Source organism: Macrosteles quadrilineatus, unplaced genomic scaffold (assembly GCF_028750875.1).
Source record: "Macrosteles quadrilineatus isolate MER2022 unplaced genomic scaffold, UCM_ALF_1.0 Scaffold_1__1_contigs__length_201487025, whole genome shotgun sequence".
Lineage (NCBI taxonomy): Eukaryota > Metazoa > Arthropoda > Insecta > Hemiptera > Cicadellidae > Macrosteles > Macrosteles quadrilineatus.
The window spans coordinates 5,930,823-5,956,085 of NW_026542594.1; the positions used below are offsets into that span (position 1 = coordinate 5,930,823).

Genomic DNA, 25,263 nt, shown 5'->3' on the forward strand with positions numbered 1-25,263 from the left:
ATGCTGTAAAGTATATTCACTTCATTCAATGTAAATCTTAAATGAAAATATTGTCAACCTGTCAGCGTTTAAGTTTGCAAATTGCAAATTATCAACAAGAAATCTCCATGATTCAATGATACTGATGCCATTTAAATCGTTCAATCACTGACCTTTAGAAATAGCCGACCCTTTATGGGAGTAGGATTAAAATTAAAGTTATGTCTCTAGGGTGGTTTGTAATCATACTGATAACATTATAGATTATGTATTATAATTTTACTACTACTTTTGTACTCTATATTTTTTTAATATAGACGTATTTTATACGAAAACCATAAAAGTTGATTGTAAGTTTTACTGTGGGCACTGTTTTGTTCCATCATATATTGTTCAATGCAATAATAAATCTTGTATAGATTTATTGTTATATTATATTTTCTTGCTTTAGGACGATTATATATAGTGTTTCAAAAAGGTCACAGTAGCCAATTCATTGTCATTGTCCATGCTTAAAAAAATAACTATACGTACAACTACATAGATTATTATAGATAGTATAGGCCTACATTGGTCGAGTTTTAGAAACACTTAAAACAAAGCTTTCTTTGTAAGTACATTTTTACAAAATCATTAGAATTGAAAAGGGGGTTTCACTGTTTTTATTTGCAAATATGTGTAGCTTAGTAATTGATATTTTTTCACGTAATAATTAAATGAATCTGTCTCAATAAATTAAACTACTGAACGACAATGATTTGATGTGGTAAATTGTTGTCCATAATCACAAAACAATGATTGTCTTTGATTCCTAAAATCAATATTTAATTTATGTTTTAAAACTAACCTTTTTTCAATTTCTGTGCCATTAAAACAAAACAAAAAATGTAAAATTAAAAGGTTTTTTATTTTGTTAAAACTTACTCGTACAAACAAAACAATAACACTTTTGACCAAACCTTGTTTTAGGGATTGATTAGTTTTTATTTTGTTATATTATTCAGAACAAAGCAATTTATCTAACGTTCGTTCGGCAGATATTTGATTGCATATTGTTATTGATATGAGACTTTAACTCACAATAGTTAAGTACATAACTTTTTTGGCATCTTTTCAAACCCATTTAATCGTGCGAAAATAAAATATCCCCGCCGTAGTAAACATGCAGACTATAATTTACTTTTGCCTGATATTATTCTCACTTAAATCTATTTCAATAACATTAGGTGTAACAAGTAGCCTACCTAGGTTCGCTGCTACAGGGAGCGTAATAAAGTGTGTTTCTAGTAAAATACTAATAGCTTAGTATAAAGTAAATAAATTTGCCAATTTGATCAAAATATATCCATAAACAAGCAAACTATCACAGTTTACTTATTCTCCACAAGAATAACATGGGAGAAAATCATGAATAACATTTTTCTACAATTGCTCCGTTAACTAGACATCCACCATTTTGTATTTTTCGCATACACATTTAGATATATGGATTGTTACAACCGATTTTTATGAAACTTAGTGTATACGTTAAGGTAAAAGAGACCCATTTTAGAGAAAAAGTTATCTTGATCCAATTAAACATTTAAGAAAGGCGGCCATTTTAGTTTTTATTTTTTTTTTATTACAAAAAAGACTGATTTTATGGAAAAAATATCGAGGCCGCATTTATTTAGCATTTCCAATTTTTTTTTTCAAATGACACCAAGTTTAAAAAAATCTAATAAAAATAACTGAAATATTGCGATTTTTAGTTATAAAATGAGGTAAAATAGGGTTAATCTAGTCAGGTTTGCCTCATTTTACAGCCAAAAATCGAGATATTTCATTAATTTGGTATTATATTAAGTATGATCGGAATATGTGAATGGGGCTGCAGGTTTGTTGTGGTGGGGATGTTTAATTGTTTGTTCCAAGGTTGCTGTTGCTTGGATTTAAAGCTATAATTTTATAATGTAACACTTTCGTCAGTGACTTTCTGTTTTCTTAAACTTCCCTCTTGGTAGAAATTACGCGTGCAGTAGACCCTAGCACCTTAGAAGTCTTGTATCTATTTTACCCTCTAACCTCTCAAATATAGACAAGCAAGTGTAACATTACTTCAAGGGGAGCATGGGACTCGCAATATACAGAAAGGATATAATTAGAGTGATAAGGCTATAACAGCCCCAGATGGATCGTCTTAATCACATCACGTTGGTTGGGAAAACAATGGAAGAACTCGACAAAATCCCGCTCCATATGACTCACCTGAAAACACTTTATACTTATGTGAAATAAAGACAGGGACTGCTATTAATAGCAATGCCATAAATTAGCAACTGCTAATAATAAGCACATTCAATTAGTTAAACACAGTTTAATGCCATAGGTTTTCACAGTAAAAGACACTATTCAATTCATCTGCTTGATTTTACGCATGTGACCGATGTATCATTCACTTACGACTCTTTTCTTTTGCCGGTGCGTTAGCAACTGCATTCCATGCCGCCCGGAAAAAAAGTGCTTTATACAGTTTGCCACCAATGTAGGCCAACGTCGTCAACGCCGCTGTCGTTACCACGAGTGGAAGAGGTGATTCGGGATTTTTCCCTTCAACGACTCTCCCGTAAGCAGCTACCTCTGCCGTCTTTTCTTCTGAAAACACAATACAAAATGATTATTTGATGTCATCAATATCCCTTCCACTGATAAATTCGATCGCTACCTATATGGTTTTACAAATTCCACATAAGTTAAGCTCTCAAATCTTGTCTTTGATGTTTAACGGCAATAAACGATTCTGATTATGGTTCTTTCCTCCCGAATCCTATATTAATGAATGAATTTAAATTAATTTATTTCCATTGAGTAATAACTTAATATAGACATTGACAATGTTTGGAAATTGATTGGCCGCTTATCAAGTCGTATTAAAGCATTTATATATGGTTTAGACAGTTAAATAATGTGACAACAATGTTAAATAATGTTTATTTTCGGGCCAAAAACATAATTTGTTTATGTTTATGATCCATAGCGGTTCTGTTCAAGTATTCGTGCTTTCTCCCCATTTACATAGTATATGGAGTAAATTTTCGATTTTTAGTCTTAGTTGTAAATTTACGTTTTTGGTAGCCCTGAAAAAAAAAAAAAAAAAAATGTTTTCGAAATGATGTAAGTGTGTGTGAGAGAGTCACAGTGGGAGATATTTCTTCTCTCCTATTCTGCGAGTATTTACATATTTCTATATTATTAGCTTCATTGTACTTTCACTGATGGTTTTGAGTGTTTTTTGTCTAGAATCGTGTGAGAATCAGGGAAAATTGTCTTTCGAGTTGGGTTTTGCTTCAGGTGTTTGGCTACCATTGATGTTAATCACCGTAAAGGCCTGACGATCCTGTGCTATTGTTACAGTCGTGTTGATGAAGATTCCTAATAGGTGAATCATTCGCTCAAAACATTTTGTAAAGTGCAGTTACCCTACGTCTACAATACTTTAGTTACTTACCAATTGATTGATAGGGAGTACTGGTCTCGCCATTCTTGAGTGGAAGGTCATTTGATTCACTTTTGGCTTCGTAGAAACCCTGAAAAATTACAAAGTCTCCAGTATACCAAATGTTAGAGTAATGGACTGTACAACTTTAATCATTGCATATTTACTCTATACCCTGTCTCTAATAAAGGTGCATAACGAATTTGGCATTATTGAGCGTAGCTCTTTGGGATCAACTTCAATGCAACAAATAAAAAAACGTCACTCAATAACGGCTGAACGCGTTTCAGCAAAACTTAACAAAATTACTTATAATCCAAGCAAAGTAAGAAAACTGACACAGGGATTATTAAAAAAATTGCAAGAAAACGTTTTATGGTTTTACTTTGTAGTGTTGGGTTTGCAGAATGACATACTAAAAGTTGCCAAAAATCGGTGCACGAGAAAACCACTAAGATCACAATTTCAAATGGCGGCTTTTCCAAACATTGGAAAGATTTTGAAAAAAGATAGCACATTCATTTTGTATGAGAACTTTTTGAGAAACTGACTTGGGACCACTACCAAAATTTATTGGGTCGTTAGTACTTCATTTTGATAGGGAACGCGTTTTTGGCCGCCATCTTGGATCCGCCATATTGGACATAGATATCCTATACTCTAATACGAGCAAAGTTTGCCTGTATGTATGCTTGCAGAAAGATCTAAAAAACGGCTCCGACGATTTTATTCAAATCTTTTATATATATTTTTTTGGCCTAAAAACGAGTTTCTTGCAGTTAGAACTGCCAACAAAAATCTAATTACGTAGAAAAACGAAACTGAAAGTCACATTTTTTTAACATTAGTCTTATGGGTTGCTAAGTAACAATGTTGGTTGAATTAAATAACATGGAAAAAGTAAACAAAAGACTTGAAGTTGTAGCATGTATTCATAATAAGCCAACTACCCACAGTATACTAGCAAATTACAAATACAGTACAAAAGTGAAAGCATCACTTGATACTATTGAGCAAAGATTATACTGAAGATTGCTCGATATCTTGTAGGCCTAGTAATATAAAGGCAAGCAGTACGAAGTGTGGGATCTGTTTATGACGATTAGATTAAGGTTTTCTGCAATCCTAAAATGCTATAGGAAGGGAAGGAAACAGGTCTGCGACGTAGGAACTGGTGAAGGAAGTAGTAAAGGAAAGTTGTCCGGGGTGTTGTATCTGTTTATGACAATTAGATTAAGGTATTTGTAATCATAAAATGCTATGGGAAGGGAGGGAAACAGGTCCGTGACGTAGGAAGTGATGAAGGAAGTAGTAAAGGTGAGCAGTCCGGAGTGTAGGAACTGTTTATAACGATAAGATTAGGGTATCTGCAATCCTAAAATGCTATGGGAAGGGAGGAAAACAGGTTTGCGACGTAGGAAGTGATTAAGGAAGTAGTCAAGGCGAGATGTCTGGAGTGTGGGAACTGTTTATGGCGATTAGATTATGGTATTTGAAATCCTAAAATGCTATGGGAAGGGAGGAAAACAGGTCCGCGACGTAGGAAGGGGTGAAGGAAGTAGTCAAGGCGAGTGGTCCGGAGTGTGGGAACTGTTTATGACGATTAGATCAAGGTATCTGCAATCCTAAAATCAAAATGGTATGGGAAGGGAGGAAAACGGGTCTGCGACGTAGGAAGTGGTGAAGGAAGTAGTGAAGGCGAGCTGTTCGGAGTGTGGGAATAGTTTATGACGATTAGATTAAGGTATCTGCAATCTTTAAATGCAATGGGAAGGGAGGGAAACAGGTCCGTGACGTAGGAAGTGATGAAGGAAGTAGTAAAGGCGAGTAGTCTGGAGTGTGAAAACGGTTTATGACGATTAGATTAAGGTATTTAAAATCCTAAAATGCTATGGGAAGGGAGGAAAACAGGTCCGCGAAGTAGGAAGTGATGAAGGAAGTAGTCAAGGCGAGTTGTCCGGATTGTAAGAACTGTTTATGACGATTAGATTAAGGTATATGCAATCCTAAAATGCTATGGGGAGGGAAGAAAACAGGTTCGCGACGTAGGAAGTGGTGAAGGAAGTAGCCAAGGCGATCTGGCCGGAGTGTGGGAACTGTTTATGACTATTAGATTAAGGTATTTCCAATCCTAAAATGCTATGGGAAGGGAGGGAAACAGGTCCGTGACGTAGGAAGGAAGTGGTGAAGGAATTAGTCAAGCCAAGCTGTCCGGAGTGTGGGAACTGTTTATGACGATTAGATTAAGGTATCTGCAATCTTTACATGCATTGGGAAGGAAGGAAAACAGCTCCGCTTCGTAGGAAGTGGTGAAGGAAGTAGTGAAGGCGAGCTGTTCGGAGTGTGGGAATAGTTTATGACGATTAGATTAAGGTATCTGGAATCCTAAAATGCTATGGGAAGGGAAGAAAACAGGTTAGCAACGTAGGAAGTGGTGAAGGAAGTAGTAAAGGCGAGTAGTCCGGAGTATGGGAACTGTTTATGACGATTAGATTAAGGTATCTGCAATTCTTAAATGCTATGGGAAGGGAGGAAAACAGGTCCACGACGTAGGAAGTGGTGAAGGAAGTAGTCAAGCCGAACTGTCCGGAGTGTGGGAGCTGTTTATGACGATTAGATTAAGGTATCTGCAATCTTTAAATGCAATGGGAAGGGAGGGAAACAGGTCCGTGACGTAGGAAGTGATGAAGGAAGTAGTAAAGGCGAGTAGTCTGGAGTGTGAAAACGGTTTATGACGATTAGATTAAGGTATTTAAAATCCTAAAATGCTATGGGAAGGGAGGAAAACAGGTCTGCGAAGTAGGAAGTGATGAAGAAAGTAGTCAAGGCGAGTTGTCCGGATTGTAAGAACTGTTTATGACGATTAGATTAAGGTATATGCAATCCTAAAATGCTATGGGGAGGGAAGAAAACAGGTTCGCGACGTAGGAAGTGGTGAAGGAAGTAGCCAAGGCGATCTGGCCGGAGTGTGGGAACTGTTTATGACTATTAGATTAAGGTATTTCCAATCCTAAAATGCTATGGGAAGGGAGGGAAACAGGTCCGTGACGTAGGAAGTGGTGAAGGAATTAGTCAAGCCAAGCTGTCCGGAGTGTGGGAACTGTTTATGACGATTAGATTAAGGTATCTGCAATCTTTACATGCATTGGGAAGGAAGGAAAACAGCTCCGCTTCGTAGGAAGTGGTGAAGGAAGTAGTAAGGCTAGCAGTGCAGAGTGTGGGAACTGTCTGTAAAAATTACACAATCCTAACATGCAATGGGAAGGGAGAGAAACGGGTCCACGACGTAGGGAGTGCTGAAGGAATAAGTAAAGGCGAGCAGTGTGGAGTTTGGGAATAGATTTATGTATCTGCAATACTGCATAGACTGCTTTCAGAGTAAACTAATGATTTCCCCCGAGCAAAGTTCGGTCCCCAGGTACTATTTTTTTAAACGTAATGATAGTGTTGTGACACCTTATTTCAAACTACATTTTTACACTGATTTCAATGCCGAAATCCGTTTATATCTTTTTTTGTTTAGAAGATATGTTTGAACAAAAACTCTCCCCCATACATTTCTTATGGACGTTTCGTAGTTTGATATTTTTTTAAATATTATTTTTCTTATATCTCCAGTTCTTATTAACGGTTGCAGTTCGTTCTAGTCTTAAAATAGTCAGTAATGTAAGGGCTTCCATTTGAGCTCTAGATCATTAAAATCAGACATTAAATCAGAGTTAAAGACCAGCTACGAACCTCAGAACAATATCAATTTTAACTGTTTAGAAATATATTTTTATTAAAAGATTTATAACTCGGGTTGTTAATACGTCACCAACTTCTTTCTGGTCTCAAATTACTCAGTAAATGTTTGGCTTTGATTTTATTCATCACTAAATTAAATCTGAAAAATTTAAAATGAGTCATACATCTTCATTTGACAGTAAATTATTTAACTTTAGAAATTTGTCTTTAGTTAAGGGCGTATATCCCCAATTCTAAATCACTCCCAAAACTCTTTAGTCTTAAATAATTAGTTAACATTATTGAATTTTATTTTAGCTATGGATTACTTATTGGGAGTTATTAGGGTTTGGGATATATGTCCTTAACCAAAGACAAATTTCTAAAAAGAAATAATATACTGTTAAATGAAGATTCATGACTCATTTAAAATTTTTCAGATGGCATTGAAATCAGTGTAAAAATGTAGTTTGAAATGATGTGTCACAACACTATCATTACATTTAAAAAAATATATCTATGTCCAATATGGCGGTTCTCTGGCATGTATGCACATCTATGGCATGAGCGTGAATGTGCTTAAATGCATAATTGAAGTTATCGCTTATCCTCTTAGCATTGTACTAAATAGGTGCCTGCAGGAGGGCTGTTTTCCTTATGCCCTAAAGCTATCCAGGACAGTTCCCGTATTCAAGAAAGGGGACCCCGAATCAATGAAGAGTTACCGACCAATATCTATTGACCCAGTTCTGGCAAAGGTGTTCGAGGCAACCATGAAAATTCAACTTTTGAGCTACTTTGAAAGTAACGGGCTTTTTGTAAACGCCCAACGTGGTTTTAGGTGTGGCAAATCTACTGCCACGGCTGTTGCCCAGCTTGTAACTGAGGTCCTAAACGCGTTCGAGGCTGATGAATCTCTGGCTCTGGCTCTCGCGGACCTAACCAAAGCTTTCGACTGCGTCCCTCATGCCCTGCTTGTCGAAAAACTGAAAGCTTACGGAGTCTGTGGTGAGGTGCTTTCCACCTTCGCATCCTACCTGGCAGGTAGGAAACAAATCCTCACCCTGAATGGAGTCAACTCTTCCCCCCAACCCGTCAACCATGGAGTGCCCCAAGGTTCGGTCATTGGACCGGTTCTCTTCTTGGTCTTTATTAACGACCTAGGTGTGCAGGGAGACATACTTCTATTCGCAGACGATACCACCTTTTCTGCAAGAGGCAAAACACCTGACTTGGCCCAGGAATCGGTAGCAGGAAAATGTGTTGTGGCCAAACAGTGGTTCCTCGACAATAAGCTGAGCTTAAACGAAGATAAGACACAAGAAATTGTATGTAGCCTCAGTTTAAGCCAATCATCAACTTCTCCGGAAGTTAAGTTACTGGGTTTTACCCTGGATGCTAAATTAAGCTGGAACAGTCACACGGCTAACATCTGCCTAAAATTAGCAAAAGTAACACGTCTCCTCAGGTGCCTAAAGCCTCTACTATCTAAGGAGCACCTATTAATGATATATTATGCACTGTTTCACAGTCATGTTATGTATGGGCTTTAGCTGTGGGGACACGCATCGGGATGCAATAATATCCTACTCGAGCAGAAAAAAGCCTTGAGAATCATAGACTCGGCTGGTTTTCTCGACCACTGCAAACCTATATTTGCAAAACTCGAAGTCTACACCGTGTTTAGCCAATACATTCTGCTTAGCCTGCTTTATGTAAGGGAAAACCTAACTTTACTAACTATGAGAGGGGACCTGCACCCATATAACACCCGAGGGAGGGAAAAGATTGATATCCCTTTTTGTAGACTGAGTAGAAAGAAGGAATGCTTCCCAGTCCTGGCAATAAAACTTTTCAACACGCTCCCAACTAGTGTGAGAAATCTGGAGGTCGGGAAGTTCAAGACTCGGGTAGAGCGATGGTTGAGGAAAAATCCTTTCTACTCCATTGAGGAGTATTATAAAGCAGATACCCAAAATATATAAGGCCTAGCTCGGTAAAGATCTGCCGCCAAACACACAACCCAAAATATGTAAATAGTGTACAGTTTTTAAATAATTTATATTTGTTGTACAGTCCAAAATATTAGTTTTAAAAAGTATTACTGACGCCATCTATCTAGTGTCACTGGTCAAAGATGAAGGAAAGAAGTATGAAGTAAGTAAGTAAGTATGATCCAAGATGGCGGCCAAAAACGTGTTCCCTATCAAAATGAAGTATGTACTAACGACCCAACAAATATCGGCGGTGGTCCCAAGTCAGTTTCTCAAAAAGTGTACATACAAAATGCATATGGTATCTTTTTTCAAAAAATTTCCAATGTTGGGCAAAGCCGCCATTTTAAATTGTGATTTTAGTGGTTTTCTCGTGCATAGATTGTTGGCAACTTTTAGTATGTCATTCTGCAAATCCAACTCTACAAAATAAAACCGTAAAACGTTTTCTTGCAATTTTTTTAAGGTCATATCTTATATTTCTAATGGTGAGATGGTTTTTAAACAAATTTCAATTAGATAATGCTAATGCAAATTAAAACGAACTTAAAATTTCCAATTTTTAACATTAGGCTTACGTGACTAAAGTAGCCATGAAAGTTTTTTGTTTACAAGAAAAATGTAAACAAGAAAATAATAAGGTATTTCTGAACTTCCTAGACTTTTCTTTTAAACCATTCCTATGATTTTAATAAACAAGAAAATGCCTTTAAAACATTTTTTTAAGGCGCGGATTTCAGTGAAAATTGAGAAAATATACGGAACTACGTTCTCAATGCGCGGAGCATAAACAAGGAGCGGAGTGATACGGACCGGTGACTACTTTCTTGGGAACCTATTTGTGTTGCCAGATGATTAGAAACAGCCAATGTTAGAAATCAGGATTTAATAAGCGATATATCGAACCGCATCGAAATCGATATTTTATCCGATAATACCTCACAGGTTATAATTATGTTGAATTACATTGACGGTACAGTAAGTTATTACACGTATTAATAAAACGCAAATTGAACACTGATCTAATTTAGGCATGTGGGGAAGGTAGGTCGGGGTTTATGAGTATTCGTGACTACATTAAGTGTTTTGAAGTAAGGTTGGATTAGGAAGGTAAAGTGTAGGTTATAGGTAGGTGATCGGGTTGTTTATTTGTGTTGCACCATATAATTTTTATCTTTTGGAATAGTTGGTTAAACGGGGAAACGGTTAAAAAAATGCTTGCATATGGTCTTAACAAAACAATCTACAGTATTCTAGCATTGACTTTATATATAGTCAATGATTCTAGTAAACTACTACCGGTACATAAAAACCTAAAGAAAAGAACATTTGGATTTGGACCTTTGACCATAGTAAAACTAACATATAATTTATGAAATGTGAAAAGTTGTATATCATTAAATACTATTCTGTAATATTAATAATTGTTTGGCAAATCCTAATTTTAGTGGTTTGGCTGAAATGGAATCTGCATTTTGTGGAACAGTAATTTGGTAACAATTCAGTAATTTCAAATGTTGATAACAGTAGCCTAATCCCATATAAATACTGTTATTTGATTGCCAAGCCACGGACTAAACATACGTCCAGTTAGAACCGTAATAATAAGTAAATAATTAATTACCTGGGCTTATAGAAGTACACTTTTAACCACGGTATGGATAATTGACTAGGCCCGTCCAGAAGTAGGCTACTAATTTCTAATTATATTTTCTACATTGTATATTTAAGGCATGTCTGTCTTCCCTATTTATTATTATTATGTTTTCACAAATCAGCTGAATGCGATGTTTACTTATTACTTATGTTTAGGCCTACATTACAGCCATCTTATTTTATTGTTCAATAAATTATAGTCTTTTTGCAGTTTTTACGTTTTTACACATTGAAATACATGATTGATAATTCAGTTCATTTTAGTCTTTTAAAGGGGTTTTACATTTGAGTCTTACATTAAAATAGCCCTACATTATTCGTAGGCCTATGTTTTATCTTTGACTATCAATACAACTAGACATTCCACCCCCATGTTAAATTTGTAGCCAGCTTTATCATCAAAATATTCTGTATCCAATGGCCAATGGTTTTATTAAGGCCAGTATTAAAATGCCGTCCCTAAATCGTCCTAATGGTAGAAGACCTACATTCCAGTTACATTACAATCATATCCTCCATCAAGAATACTTGGTATTAGCAATCATAAATTATTTCCAGCAAAGAAAGCTGAGTTTAACCGATTGCAAGGGTTGAAATGAAGACCAATGTTTATGTTGCACAGTTTAATTTAAATGTCAAATTTACCCTCCTGCTGTTATACTTTAATACTCGTTTTTTTAATAGTTACTGTTTTTTTTATATTTAAATACTTTAACCATAGATTAAACATACTCCCTTGTTTAATCTAAGCTTTAACCGATTGTAAGGGTGAAAAATGAAGTCCAATGTTTTTGTTGTAGGCTACAGTTGAATTTGAATGTTAAATTTCCTTTCTCTTTTTTATACTTTAATGCCCTTTTTGGATGTTAATATCAGATTCCTACTACTGTAATATTTTCCTGGTCAAAACTACCATAATGCACCATAATGTGGTTTAGTGACCTTAAAAAGGATCCTGACGAAAGAAGCTAACACAAGGTCGGACAAAAAACAACCAAAATAAAACAAAATACACGAAGGGTGGAAGACCAGAATGAATAAATCTACTAGAGAACCTTAAAGTATATAGAGTTTTGAGTTTGACCTTGATGATGAGTTAAACTAGCTTGTTTTAATAACTTTACACACTGCAAAAAAGAAGAAAAATGAAATCCAAAATAAAATAATTTTGCTTTTATAACATTAAAGTTACTCTAGTCAAAACTAACTGTATGAATGATAAAATAAATAATTATGCTATCCAATAATTCACCCAGTACAACTGTATCGATTATACATTTGGGTATTAATCAATAATTAAGGGGTTTGAGAAGAAACTGATGATTTTAAAACATAAAGAACCAAGAAAACTATCTATGTTACAGATAGAGATAAATAAGGTTAATGTCAAATTTAAGTTCAAAAAATGAAATTTATTCTAAGCTATTTCATTAACTTTAAAGGTTTTCCTTTTTTCACTTTAATCTACTAAAACCAATTTTTTTTCGTAATCTAACTACAGTGAAATTAAATCTATGGCTGTAATATTTACCAAGATCAAAATGAAAGAAGTAACTAGAACCAAGCGAATCATTTCTGGTTGGTGGATCCAAGACTAGTGCAGATGTAACTGTTTAAAAGTTAGGTTGAACGTTAGTACCAATTTGCACACACACACTAGTAATTTTCCTATTGGTTGTTAGAGGTAATCAATCACACTAATCATGTGTGCAAGCTCCCAGCTGCATTTGACAGTAGATTTCTGTGGACTACAGATAAAACTTTCCCTTATCTGCTCTACAACCTCATTGCTCACTGATGGCCTTCCAGTTGAATGCAGCCGTTTCTCTTAAAACTCAAGTACCACTTGCGAATAGAGTGATTGCTAGGAGGAGCTTCATTCAATCTTGCTCTATAGTGTCGTTGAACACTAATGACCCTCTGGTTAATGTGATAATCCAACACACAAAATGCTTTCCCGTCTTCAAATTCAGCAATTACACAACACTGACAACAATCGACTTCATAAACAGCTGATTTACACCCAAACCAATGTAAATAAAATTGTATGAGTTTTTCTTTCCAATCGCACCAACAGAAATAGTCTTAGACTAAATTAATCCAGTAATATTTACAATCCAAATCAGGAACATCATTTGTAATAACCCTGTACATTTTATCACTAGTTTGAAAAGACAATTTTTGCCTGAGTGATGAACTATATTTTTCATCATATTGCATAATTAAGAAACAAAATAAGCCAGAAAAAAAACTTACTAATACTTTATACTTTTATCTGAAATGGCAACCATATAAAATGTAAGGTAGGCATTTTAAGCCAAGTAAGAATGGAGATGAGTGTAGGATGAGTGGCGCGATCTTGTAGTCTTGTTACTGACTAAGGTTGTCATGTTCCTTAGACTGGACTGTTTATTAATAATTAATAGCCATACAGTCAATTGCAACTAAGGGACCTACAGTTTATAGTGGGATCCGAACAGTATTTTGCCTTGAATCTTAAGAATTGGTCCAATTATCAAGATAGTACTGCGGATAGTCGTAGTACTATTGACTATTGTGGACGTGAATCCACACCAGGGATTATCACATTCACAGTGCATGCCTATAAATATCCACAATTTTGTGACCTCCAAGTAGCTGGATTGCAGGACGACGCCACCCGTCCCAGTCGTAAAGATAAAAGTTATTATAAACGACTTCCAACGTGTTTTCAATTCTGCTAATTTAAATAAGCAGCTGATTCAATCATTTCGTTTATTAAGATTGTGTTACTGTACATTAGACCATCAATACATCGAGCTATTGACAAGAATGCAGAATAAGCAGACACCTTACTTAATAAACCAATCGATAAATAATTTATATTCATGCGATTTGTTACAATCAAAATTTACTTCTGTTTACAACACTGAGTTTCACTCCCTAAGCAGCTAATTCATTAAAGACGGCTGTTTTTGCTGAAGTATGACGAAAACATCTGTATACAGGGTGATCAACTCAAGGAGGCCACCATTGGGATATCGGAAACGGTAAGAATTAGAGTAATAGTCTAAGACCAGTAGTATAAAACTAGGCCTGACCTGGGCAAAATTAATAACAAAGCAAAACCAACTGGAATGTGTTAGGCATGCATCCCATAACATTTTATAAAAATTCACAACTTTTCCCACTGTAGCAAAATCCGCCATCTTGGAAAATGGTGGACAATCTATAAAACACTGCAAGGTTCCACTTAAAAACTTATTGTTCCCAAACCATTCCATCTAGATAAGTCTAATTAGTCTTAGATTCTTCGCCATAATGTTATCTACAAGAAAATACCATATTATATAATAGTAATATGATTTTAATAGTGAAAAAACAAATTAAGTTAGAAAATATGTTAAAAAATTTAGACATGTTTTCACTTTTTTGGGTGTTTCGCCATTATTATTGAGGAAATGCAGATTTTACCTCTTAGCAAACATGTAGGGCTTTATATTCCGCTTCATTTCCATATAATAAAACAATGTTTTAGCAATATTGACTTAAACGGCGAGTGTCAAAGTACACTCTCATGTAACGCACCTGTGGGACCAAAATGTATAGCAAATTAAGTATTTTCTGTTATTGCTAAGCAATGTCTTCAAATTATTTATACTTACAAGAATAGGTTCAAATTATGTCTCTTTACGTTTTCCGAGAATAATAAAATTTTTCCACTTTTACAAAGTCCACTACCCTGACACAAGTTGCTAAAAACCAAACCATTCGATTTGTCGAATATAGTCTAGCTACCAGCACCTTATGTACTTTACTTAAATATCAAGTAAGAGTGTTGCGTTGAAAACAGGTTCAGAAGCCTGATGAAATAAAGAAAGCCAACATGATTATTCCAGAAATATTTATTTACAATTCTAAACCCAACACAATCTTTAACTCATAAAAACTAACAATTTCAATTCACCAAAATACTTAGTCCTAGAGCTAATGTGCACCCTATTATCCTAATTTCAAACTTTACCCCAATCAATTACGTTACTTAACCCCCCCCCCCTTTATGATTTTTTTTTATCAAATACAATCTGGTCAGACGAAACAGTTTAATTATTGCTCCTGAAAGAATCTATCAAATGCACTGGTTCCAAAGTTCATCAAATTAAAGTTGGTACTCATCACTAGTCCCTGGTGAGATTTTGGTCCAATTCGCCGATTCCTGTAGGGACGACTGGCTGGGGATGGCGTCCATCGATCCAGGCTGTGTGGCCCAGAGATGGTAGGACCCTCGTCTGAAGGTTGCCACGACCAGGTGACCAGGAAGGATTGAACCTTCAATGCTGAGGCCGAATTGACTACCAAGCCCGTACTCCTCCCCTCCTGTAGATGTAGAAATGTACAGGAGTTTTTTTGGTGAGTTGGTGGCTCAGTTGGTAGCGTCACGGACTTTGGGCCAAGGCAGAGGTGTCGTGGGTTCGGATCCTGGTCACTGCCACAATCTTTTATCAGTACAGTTCACCTTTGTACTGTACCGGCTCACCCCTTGCTTTGCTGGATACGTTCCACGCACAGATCTGTAGTCTGTGGACGGGCAAATGCAAGGTTAAAAGAGGCCGCCAACCTCTTTAAAAAAAAAAAATAGGCACCACCCACGGATGTGGCCGTTAGTTGTTCTCCACCAAGATTTGAACCCTATGACAATTCCAGCCTACTTACTCCAGTGCAATTACAAATACGTTTTCTTTAACCCCTCTCCCCTTCTGTTATCTTCACGGTAAGGGTTTTAACAGATTCTACCACATATTTTATTCACCTATAAACTCCCCTCAAATTATTGTACTAAATTCCCTGGGCAGGATTTTTGGGTACACAATGATCACCATTATATAAAATATTACATTTTTATATATATATAAAAAAAAAAAAAACAGAACCTATCCTTACAATAACCAAACAATATACAATTAGATTGCTCATTTTACCTAGATACATTAGTTTATTTAATCAATACTTATAAAATTCAGATATCTTGATTTTCTTTTAAATTAAATTTTTCTTTCCACATGGTAACTCACTGACTGTAAATACCTTTTATGTCAAAAAAATTATTTCTGTTAAACTATTTAGTTACGTTTTATTGCAGCCAAATATCCGTAATATTCATTTAAGTACACAACAAGTTCGTCCATTCAAATCTTTTTACATTGAAATTTCACATTATTAATACACTGAAACAAGTGAATAGGCATTTTAACATTAATACAGAGGATTAAACTTCAGACTTCCATCACTTTCCTTCCCTTTGACATGTTTTTAAAATGAACAATGTGCTAATTAACCTGATATTTCACGTTTGCCACCATGTGGTCCTAACCTCTTAATTTAATTTGTGCAACTTCAAATACAAATTCGCTAATAAAACTGAAATAAAACATTTTCTTACATATGACTTTAAGATGTATCTCTTCCTGGAATGATGGTATTATGAAGACTAAATAGAAATAAATCCTTACCTCTAAAACGAGGGTGACATGTAATTCATCTGCTCCCGACACAAGTCTGGACATCGACAAAATGAGACTGAACCTGTCCACGCTACCTATACTTATAACCTCTGACCCCTTACGTCATCAAACACGCGTCTAGTCTTCGCATTGTCCGAGCAAAAAGGAAACCGCTGATCTAGTCTCCCCACTCCTCTCTCAAACCCAAAAATTCTAAACATTAAAAATAAAAACAATATTTGACACCTTCACTTTTACAAACAAAATATTATTTATTCTCGTTATTCTGTCACGACTGTGACAACCCTAGAAAATGGATGGTGCGAATCCATATATAAATCTCAAAGTACCCATGAACTTTTGTGAAAACTAAAGTCACAATAATAATATTATAATATATATAATATATATAATCTATATATTTAATACACAGTTGTAACACTGTTTTCTCAGTAATTACTGGACCGATCCACAAGATCTATGTGTCAAATTAAAGGGGATAATGCATAGATTTGCCGAACTTCATTAGAATTCACGTCTTTTCTAAGGGTTAAGACCTACAGCCCTTCAAAGGTTGAGTCAATACAATTCTTATTGAAGAATATAATTTACAGCTTATTTAATAACTAGGTGAAACCCGTCGAAATCGACGGTTATTTTCAAGGCTTACACTAATTTATCTAACTGCGATAAATTGAGTGAAATTATACATATTTTGAGCATTTAGCATTGTTTAAAGATTAATAAGTGTAAAAACAATAATGATATTAATTGCGTTAGTTACCAAATATGGTTGATCATTCAATGAATAAAATATTTCCCATACTGTACATCATCGGAGTTGTTAGTATGCTATCTGGTAACTCTTCCTTTGGAAGAACCTTTAAATAGTATTAAAATCGTATTGGTGGATCTTTGTACTTAAACACTTCCGTGATTTCATCAGTGTAATGCAGATTAATCTATGATTTTATTTGAAAAAGAAATCTGCTTGTTAGGAAGACACGTTCTAACTTCAAAGAGAGGTATATCCGTTACAGTGTAAGTTTAATTTTTTCTTCGTCACGGCGCGTCAGTTCGTATCGTACTTCTAAGCCAATGAATAACCCTCTAGTTCCTTGACATGGGGGATGTCAGTTAGTTGTCTCAGCCTTATCAAAGTTGTCAATATAATCTCTCTACGGAATGTTAGGTGTAGTGGAATATACTTGAAGTGAAGTTGGCTTTTATTCTTGAACTGTTAGTGGCCTCCTCATTTATATGGTTGTGCAGCTTCATTGGCAAAAAATAATACAAATGACATAGTAATGTGGCATTTCAAAAAAGCAAAGAATAATGTAAATTTGGTTGTTACCTGTAATCGAAGTAACCTCTATGAAAAGTCTGCAGTACCTACATTGCATTTTTCGAGCTCATTATGACTTTCATATCTCAAAATGCACATATTTCTACATAAATAGTGTAAAATGTTTTATCTAGTTTCTGTAAACCACTATTAATTTAAAAAAATATGGGCAAAGCTCAAATTGGCACCGTGCCCTTCTGCACTTGTATTATTTTTTATAGTAGTACACAATCAAAGATTTTTCCAATGATTGAAAGCATGTACAGTATGACAATAATCTCATGAACCTATGATGATCCGTCTAGAAAAATATGATAAAATATAGGGAAAAGGTGTGAAAAGGGCAGACATCAACCCATAAAATAGATAGTTCAATATGAAATAATTGTAAGAGTTATTGTGATCAAAAGGTTTTCCCCTCTGATTGTGTAATGGAACTTTATATTGGAGCACATGACATGATACAGAAGAAAATCTATTTTAAAATCAGAAAATAACATTGCAAAAATGATTCTTTTGGACAATTCAGTAATTCCCAACAAATGTGTGTAGTTTAAAATACAATTTTAAAATTAACAGCTGTTTTATTAAAAAGTATTATCCACATGACCAAAATGTAAACAAAACTGTGGAGGTATTTTTAAAGGCTTCTGGGGCAGAGCCCTTAGCGAATTTACTTCGTTTTTCTTTTGATAACTCGTCTACAGACCAAGACCTTTCTTTGGACACCTCTACCAAGTTTCTACGCCCAGCCGTTCTCTCAAATTAGTGGATACAAAGTTTCCAATTAAATATTTAGATTGCCCCATGTTAATCTTATGGGAAAAACTCAACTTTAATGGAAGATCCTGCCCAAACTAATAAAGATATCAAAAAACAAAAAACACTTTGCAAAACTACAGATCAGGGAAATTTTTTTGACACTTTAATCATCAAAATCGGTCCAAAAATGAGGGAGGAGTTCTGTTCACAAAAATCGGCTTAGCGTATTATATTGTAGATTGTTAATCATATGTCAGCTGTTTAATATTTGTTAGATTTGTTATTATTTTTATAACCTTACTTTCAGTATGTAATTATTAATCTAGGAGTTCCTGTACACACGATTTCAAACAAGGAAAAGTGAATTTGTTAAAGTTGTATACCACAATGTATTATTTGTAAATGTATATGAACATTATTTGTATTTTTTAGTGTCAATTTTGTATTTTCGAATAATGTTTGAGTTTGCCTGCAAAAATGTTGCTGAAAGAAAGTGTTTCTGAAGGAATGTGTTGATTGAGTTTTCAAGGAAAAGTGTATTTGTTAAAGTTGTATACCACGATGTATTATTTGTAAATGTATTTGAACATTATTAGTATTTTTTAGTGTCAATTTTGTATTTTCGAATAATGTGTTAGTTTTCCTGCGAAAGTGTTGCTGAAAGTGTTTCTGAAGGAAAGTGTTGATTGAGCTTATGTTTGAGAATGGAACATGAAATTATACCTATAGCAGGGGACGGAAACTGTTTGTTTGGATCAATATCATTTATTCTATACGGCCACCAGAACAATCATAGGGAAATCCGTTTGAAAGTTGTCCAGAAATTTGTTAAAGAGTGGGAAAAATACAAAAGTTTTATCGTAGGCGATGAGTCTTACTCAACATCAGTGTTTGACCGTCACCAATACCAAACTTTACTTTCCCGAGATGGCAAGTACGCTGGATACGTGGAACTACAATGTATCAGTGAGTGAGCTATACCCTAACTATTTATTTCGAGTACACAGGGAAGTTGCTGAAGAAACTGTGACTTATGACATTGGTTCTGGCGAAGAAGTGTGTGACTTGATGTTTAGTGGCAATGTTGACTCGGGTCATTACAGTGTTATAAAACTTTCTCATAATACCCAGGATGAAAAAAGTACAGAAAGAAAAATAAAAGGTAAAAAGTCATTAACTGGGCGTAAAGAGACAAACTGAACAAAAACACGCGTAGAAAAACATCGAACCAAAAAAGTAAAGAGCAGTGATAGTGTAAAATGTGCCCTGGAAGTTCCTAAAAAAAAAACAAAAAAACACCGACTCTTTTGAATTGGGATCATTAAATTGGGTTTGTCACTACTGCAAATCTTTGAATTTCGAGTCAGAACAGACTAACAGGGACACAAATGCATTCTCCTTATGTTGTCATAAGGGGAAGGTAAAATTAGCCCCTTATCAACATTCGGAGTTTATGGAGAATCTTATCAACGGGACTACTGTACATCAAATGTAAAAGAAACAAAAAAACGATCAAGAAACTATTTGAATAATATTTAAGATCATACAACTCAGCTTTTGCTATGGTGAGTTCTGAGTCTCACTTAGATGAATCAACATCTGGTGGTATATATAACTTTAAGATCCATGACTCCTTTTACCATCGGATTGGACCGTTAATACCCTCTAACATTGCACCAAAGTATGCCCAACTCTATATATACGACGTAAACACCGCTGTTACTCACAGAATGGGTCAAAGGTCCAATGTGAAATGCGACCAACTGCTGATGCACGATTTAAGTGAATATCTTTATTCCATCAATCCCTTCATATCTTCTTTTAGAAATGTGGCAGATATGTGTTGTAAATATGACTCTGAAATTCTTATGCATACAGTGGAAGACAAACTGTGTGACAGGAGACGCTACAATGATGCCGTTCAAACAGATGTGGCTGTTATATTCCGGTCAGAAGATGGTGCACCCCCTGGTGAGAGAAACTTAAGAGTATATTCAAGATCTAATGGGGTTCGTAAAATTTCTGTGATTGAGCCATCTTTAGACCCATTGGAATATCCTCTGTTGTTCCTATATGGTGACTTTGGATGGAAACCCCAAACAGAACATGACCGTTGTAGTGTAAATCAACGTAAAAAAATTACATTACTGCAGTACGCATCCTATCGGCTTGCGATTCGTCCAGATTTCAGCCTATTGCATAGATCACAAAAACTCTACCTGCAATGGACAGTGGACTTATGTATTGTAGGATTGAGGGCACACGTTTAAACTATATTCGTTTCAATCAAAACAGCCTACGTGCTGATTTTTATCTGAATATTGCTGACTTTGTGCACAAAAGAAGTGGTCTTCAGGACGATGCTGTTGGAAAACAAATAATATTGCCTTCTTCATTTATTGGATCTCCACGGAATATGCATAAACATTATTTAGACGCTATGGCTACTGTCCAAAAGTTTGGAAAGCCCTAATTGTTTATAACCATACCAGATTTGGTCGTGCGTGTGTTTCATTGTAAACTTAAAGAACTTATTATGTGCCTTACAAAGAAACATGTATTTGGAAGAATAGCAGCATTGATATATACTATCGAATTTCAGAAACGTGGCTTACCCCATGCTCATATTTTATTGCTACTTGACAATGATGATAAGATTCACAATATTGCAGATATTGATAAATTTGTTTCTGCTGAAATTCCTGACCCAAATGAGCATGCAACTCTTCACAGATTGGTGCAAAATCACATGGTACATGGGCCATGTGGCTCACTAAACAAACCTAAACTCCCCATACATGGTTAAGGGAAAGTGTTCAAAACAGTTCCCAAAAGCTTTCAACAATAGCACTAGAGACAATCTAAATGGATATCCTGAATATAAACGCCGCGATAATGGCATAGTTGTCGACGTTCGAGGACATACTATAGACAATAGATTTATATATATATATAGTTCCATACAATCCATACCTTCTAATTAAGTTCAACTGTCATATGAATGTAGAAGTCTGCACAACGGTTAAAAGCATTAAATATACATACAAGTATGTGTACAAGGGATGATTGTGCAACACTAAAATTCTCAAAGAAAACAGCAGTGTTCTGGTTTATGATGAGATTGATTCTTATTCAAACGGCCGTTACGTTGGTTCAACTGAATCTGTTTGGCGTATATTTGAGTACAAAATGCATTTTCAAACTCACTCAGTAATTCGTCTAGATATACACTTACCTGACCAACAGACAGTAATTTTCAAAGAGGGAGAAGAAGATGGTGTTATTGCTGATCCCAAGAAAACTAAACTACAAGCCTTCTTTGATTCAAACAAAACTGATACACATGCACGACATCTCCTGTACACTGAAATTCCTCAAAACTATACTTGGGACACGATAAATAGAACTTGGAAACGGAGGAAACAGGGAGCATAAAAAACAATAACGAGGTTATACATTGTCAACCCAAAACAACCAGAAATATACTATCTTCGCCTCATTCTACTGCATGCCCGTGGTCCATCATGTTTTGAGGACTTGCTAACATTCAACAGCGTAAGGTACAACTCTTTTGTAGAAGCTGCATATGCCAGAGGGATTGCAACCAACAATAACGAATGGCGTGAATCACTCAATGAAGCCAAGGAGACACAAATGCCATACCAGTTACGTCAACTCTTCGGATTTATTTGTGGACTAAACATTCCAACAATTGCTGCAGAACTTTGGGAAGAATTTAAAGATTACTTGTGTGAAGATTTCAAACTACGCCATGACACACAAAGCTCTATAAATTTATGCCTAATGGAAATAGAGGATATTTGAATCATCCATAATACGTCATGTAAAGAACTCGGCTTACCTATTCCTATTCAGTATACTATCAAAAGAAACACATTCGATGCTCAAGAACAAGACAGTTTATTTAAGGAAATGTACAATAAAGCAAATGATGAGCAAAGATTCATTATCGAAACTGTTTTAGAAGCCATACTAAAGGAAACATCTTCTACAAACGTATTTTGTTTAACAGAATATGCAGGATGTGGAAAAACATTTGTGCAAAAAGCTTTACTGTGCAAACTACGATCAATGCAACAACAGTGTATTCCATGTGCATTCAGTGGCATTGCAGCCAGCCTCCTAGATGGAGGTCGGACTCTTCACAATATTTTCAAATTGCCTATACCCATCTTGGAGAACTCAACATCTGGTATCAAACCAAACATTCCTGAGGCTAAAATAATTATAGAGTCTTCATTAATAATTATAGATGAAATAATTTTTATTTTATATAAATTATTTGTATTTTTTTAGTATTGTTTAGAATTAATAATCATATTTTTTACTTTTATGTGTCCAGTATATGTTTTAAACATTATCGATAGATTACTTTGAGATCTTATGCGAAACAAAAATAAATAAGAAACTATTGTTTGGTGGTAAAGTTATCTAATTGTGTGGAGACTTTCGCGAGTAGCCTAGTACCACACGCTGGTCCAGCCACGATAATTGAACAATGCGTTAAATCTTACGAGCACTGGGGGTGCGTTAAACAACTGAGTTTGTCTAAAAACATGAGGGTATTGGATAGTGAAATAGAGTTTTCAAAGTTTCTCAGAACAGTCGGTAAAGGTGAACTAAACAAAGAAGTTGATTTGGGAGAGGATATAATGAAAATACCCACCCAGTTAATTAGTTCTGGCTCAGTAATTAAAGATATTTACGAAGATCTTACTAATCGCAACTTCAGACATTACTGAGAGAGCTGTACTAGCACCAAGAAATGAAGACTGTTTATCTATATATATAATTCCGTAAGTCAAAATTTTGTAAAGAAATTGTGAGTGACTGGATGGCCGTAGAAGGATGGGAGGGGTCTTATTTTAAAGGTCTTGACGTGAATTTTGAGGGAAAACTATTCGTTTTTCTTAATTATGCACCAAAAGGTCCTTATAGAATAAAATAATTCACATTTAAATAGCATGGGAATCTATGTCATGTCTGCTTTGTTTACTTTAAAACATGTGGTTTAACTTTATTTAAAGCATATGGTAATACAGTATGTAATGTACTGTAAAATGTATACTAACCCTAAAGAAAGGTTTAAAATACTAATTGACTATATACAACCGTATTTCAATTGCACCATCTGGAATGCCACCACACAAATTAGTTTTAAAAGTTGGTTCAATAGTAATGCTCATTAGAAATATTAACCTAGGGTCTGGATTAGTTAATGGAGTACGATTGGTTGTGTTAGGTACCTATGTCTAAAAAAGTGTAAAATTAGTAGTAATTACTTGAGAAGCAAAGTGAACAATTTTTCTGGCCAAAAATAAAACTAATAACTACAGATCATAATATGCCATTTAAGTTTACAAGGGAAATTTTCACATAAAATCTATATATCTAACTCCGTAAGCCCAACATTTTACAATGAAATTGTGAGCGAACGGGAGGCCGTAAAAAGCTGGGAGAGGTCTTATGTAAAAGGTCTGGGCATGATAATTTGGGGGCATGAAAAGTCCTTTGGAATTTTAATTTTTAACAGAGCAGACATCAAAATGCTTTTATACAGGTATGTAATAACTATTATACATATTATAATATACAAAATCTTAAACTACAATCAAGGTAGGGTAACCCATGAGACTAATAAATTGTACAAAATAATTACTAGAATATATATAGGGGCTATTGCCCCTTCAAGCCACTAGTTGATTAATAATTGCATTTTAAAAAAGTTACCTGGTGAAGAAATAGACTACTGTAGTGTTGACAAGGTGATAGCAGATGATGACATGGCTCACACTACAATCCCAACTGAATTTCTCAATAGTTTGACTGTAAGTGGCTTACCACCTCACAAACTGACTTTGAAAAAAAAATCTATAGTAATGCTAATCAGAAATTTGAACACATCTAAAGCAATAATTAACGGAACAAGAATGCGAGTGAAAAACCTGTACTGCAACTCAATAGATTGTGAAATTCTGAGGGGACTTCGATTGGACAAATAAAGGATTCTTATCCCACGAATTCATCTAACAACTTCTGGAACTTTATTGCCATTCAAACTTGAAAGAACTCAGTTTCCAGTAATCCTTGCATTCGCAATGACAATAAATAAGGTCCAAGGGCAATCAATCGCTAAAATCGGTGTATACCTACCAAAACCCGCTTTTTCCCACGGACAGCTTTACGTAGCAGCCAGCAGAGCAAGATCATTCAATGGCTTACGTTTCTACATATCGGATACAAAGGATCATGGACACTTAAGAAATGACCGAAATGTCTATACAAAAAATATAGTATACAAAGAACTCTTGCACACTTAAAATGAAACATATTTTGTTTAATCTATTTTAACTTTTTACTAGATGAAAAATAAAAATAAAATCCTTTAACCTCACCAGTGTTGTTTAGTATTTGATCATTTTAATACAGAATTTAAATAAAAAATAATGAATGTAGGAATATACATAAGCAAATTTAACATCTCAATAGCATAAGTATATTAAAATTATTAAAATTTGTAAAATTATTATCTCTTTTATTGCCGACATTATTCCCGTGGCAAAGCACGTTAACTAGTATAATATAATAATATCCTTATAATATATAATACGTGAATGTGATTTCTACTAAACGCTACTCGTCCGTTAATAATGGACAGGTTTTTACAAACGATGTGTCAAAACTAAGTATTTTTGTGTAGACGCCCCCTTTCACCAATTAGTAAAACCAGTAGTAAATAGGCTTTGCCCCACATTCTATCAAAATCCCAATGTATTTCTTATGAAGAAGATTTACTAACCCAGCTGTATAATAAAGCTTACTTCA

At 35.0% G+C, this 25,263-nt stretch overlaps 1 protein-coding gene across 1 annotated transcript; it reads right to left on the bottom strand.

The window, feature by feature from the left end:
- Window positions 1-2,374: 2,374 nt before the first annotated feature.
- On the bottom strand, window positions 2,375-12,448 carry LOC128983182 (uncharacterized). The gene is made up of 3 exons (XM_054402374.1): window positions 12,362-12,448; window positions 3,467-3,545; window positions 2,375-2,613 (listed from the first exon to the last, which is right to left on the bottom strand). Exons 1-3 carry the CDS (start codon window positions 12,401-12,403, stop codon window positions 2,414-2,416), a joined length of 321 nt encoding a protein of 106 aa, XP_054258349.1. The 5' UTR covers window positions 12,404-12,448; the 3' UTR covers window positions 2,375-2,413.
- Between the last annotated feature and the right edge of the window lie 12,815 nt (window positions 12,449-25,263).

Excerpts from the sequence above, each read along its gene's own strand:
- LOC128983182 (XM_054402374.1), bottom strand. The coding sequence starts at position 12,403 with ATGATTCGCTTGGTTCTAGTTACTTCTTTCATTTTGATCTTG. Across the intron at positions 3,546-12,361 it reads CTTCTTTCATTTTGATCTTG|GGTTTCTACGAAGCCAAAAG; the intron begins GTAAATATTACA and ends GTAATTTTTCAG. Across the intron at positions 2,614-3,466 it reads TACTCCCTATCAATCAATTG|AAGAAAAGACGGCAGAGGTA; the intron begins GTAAGTAACTAA and ends TTGTGTTTTCAG.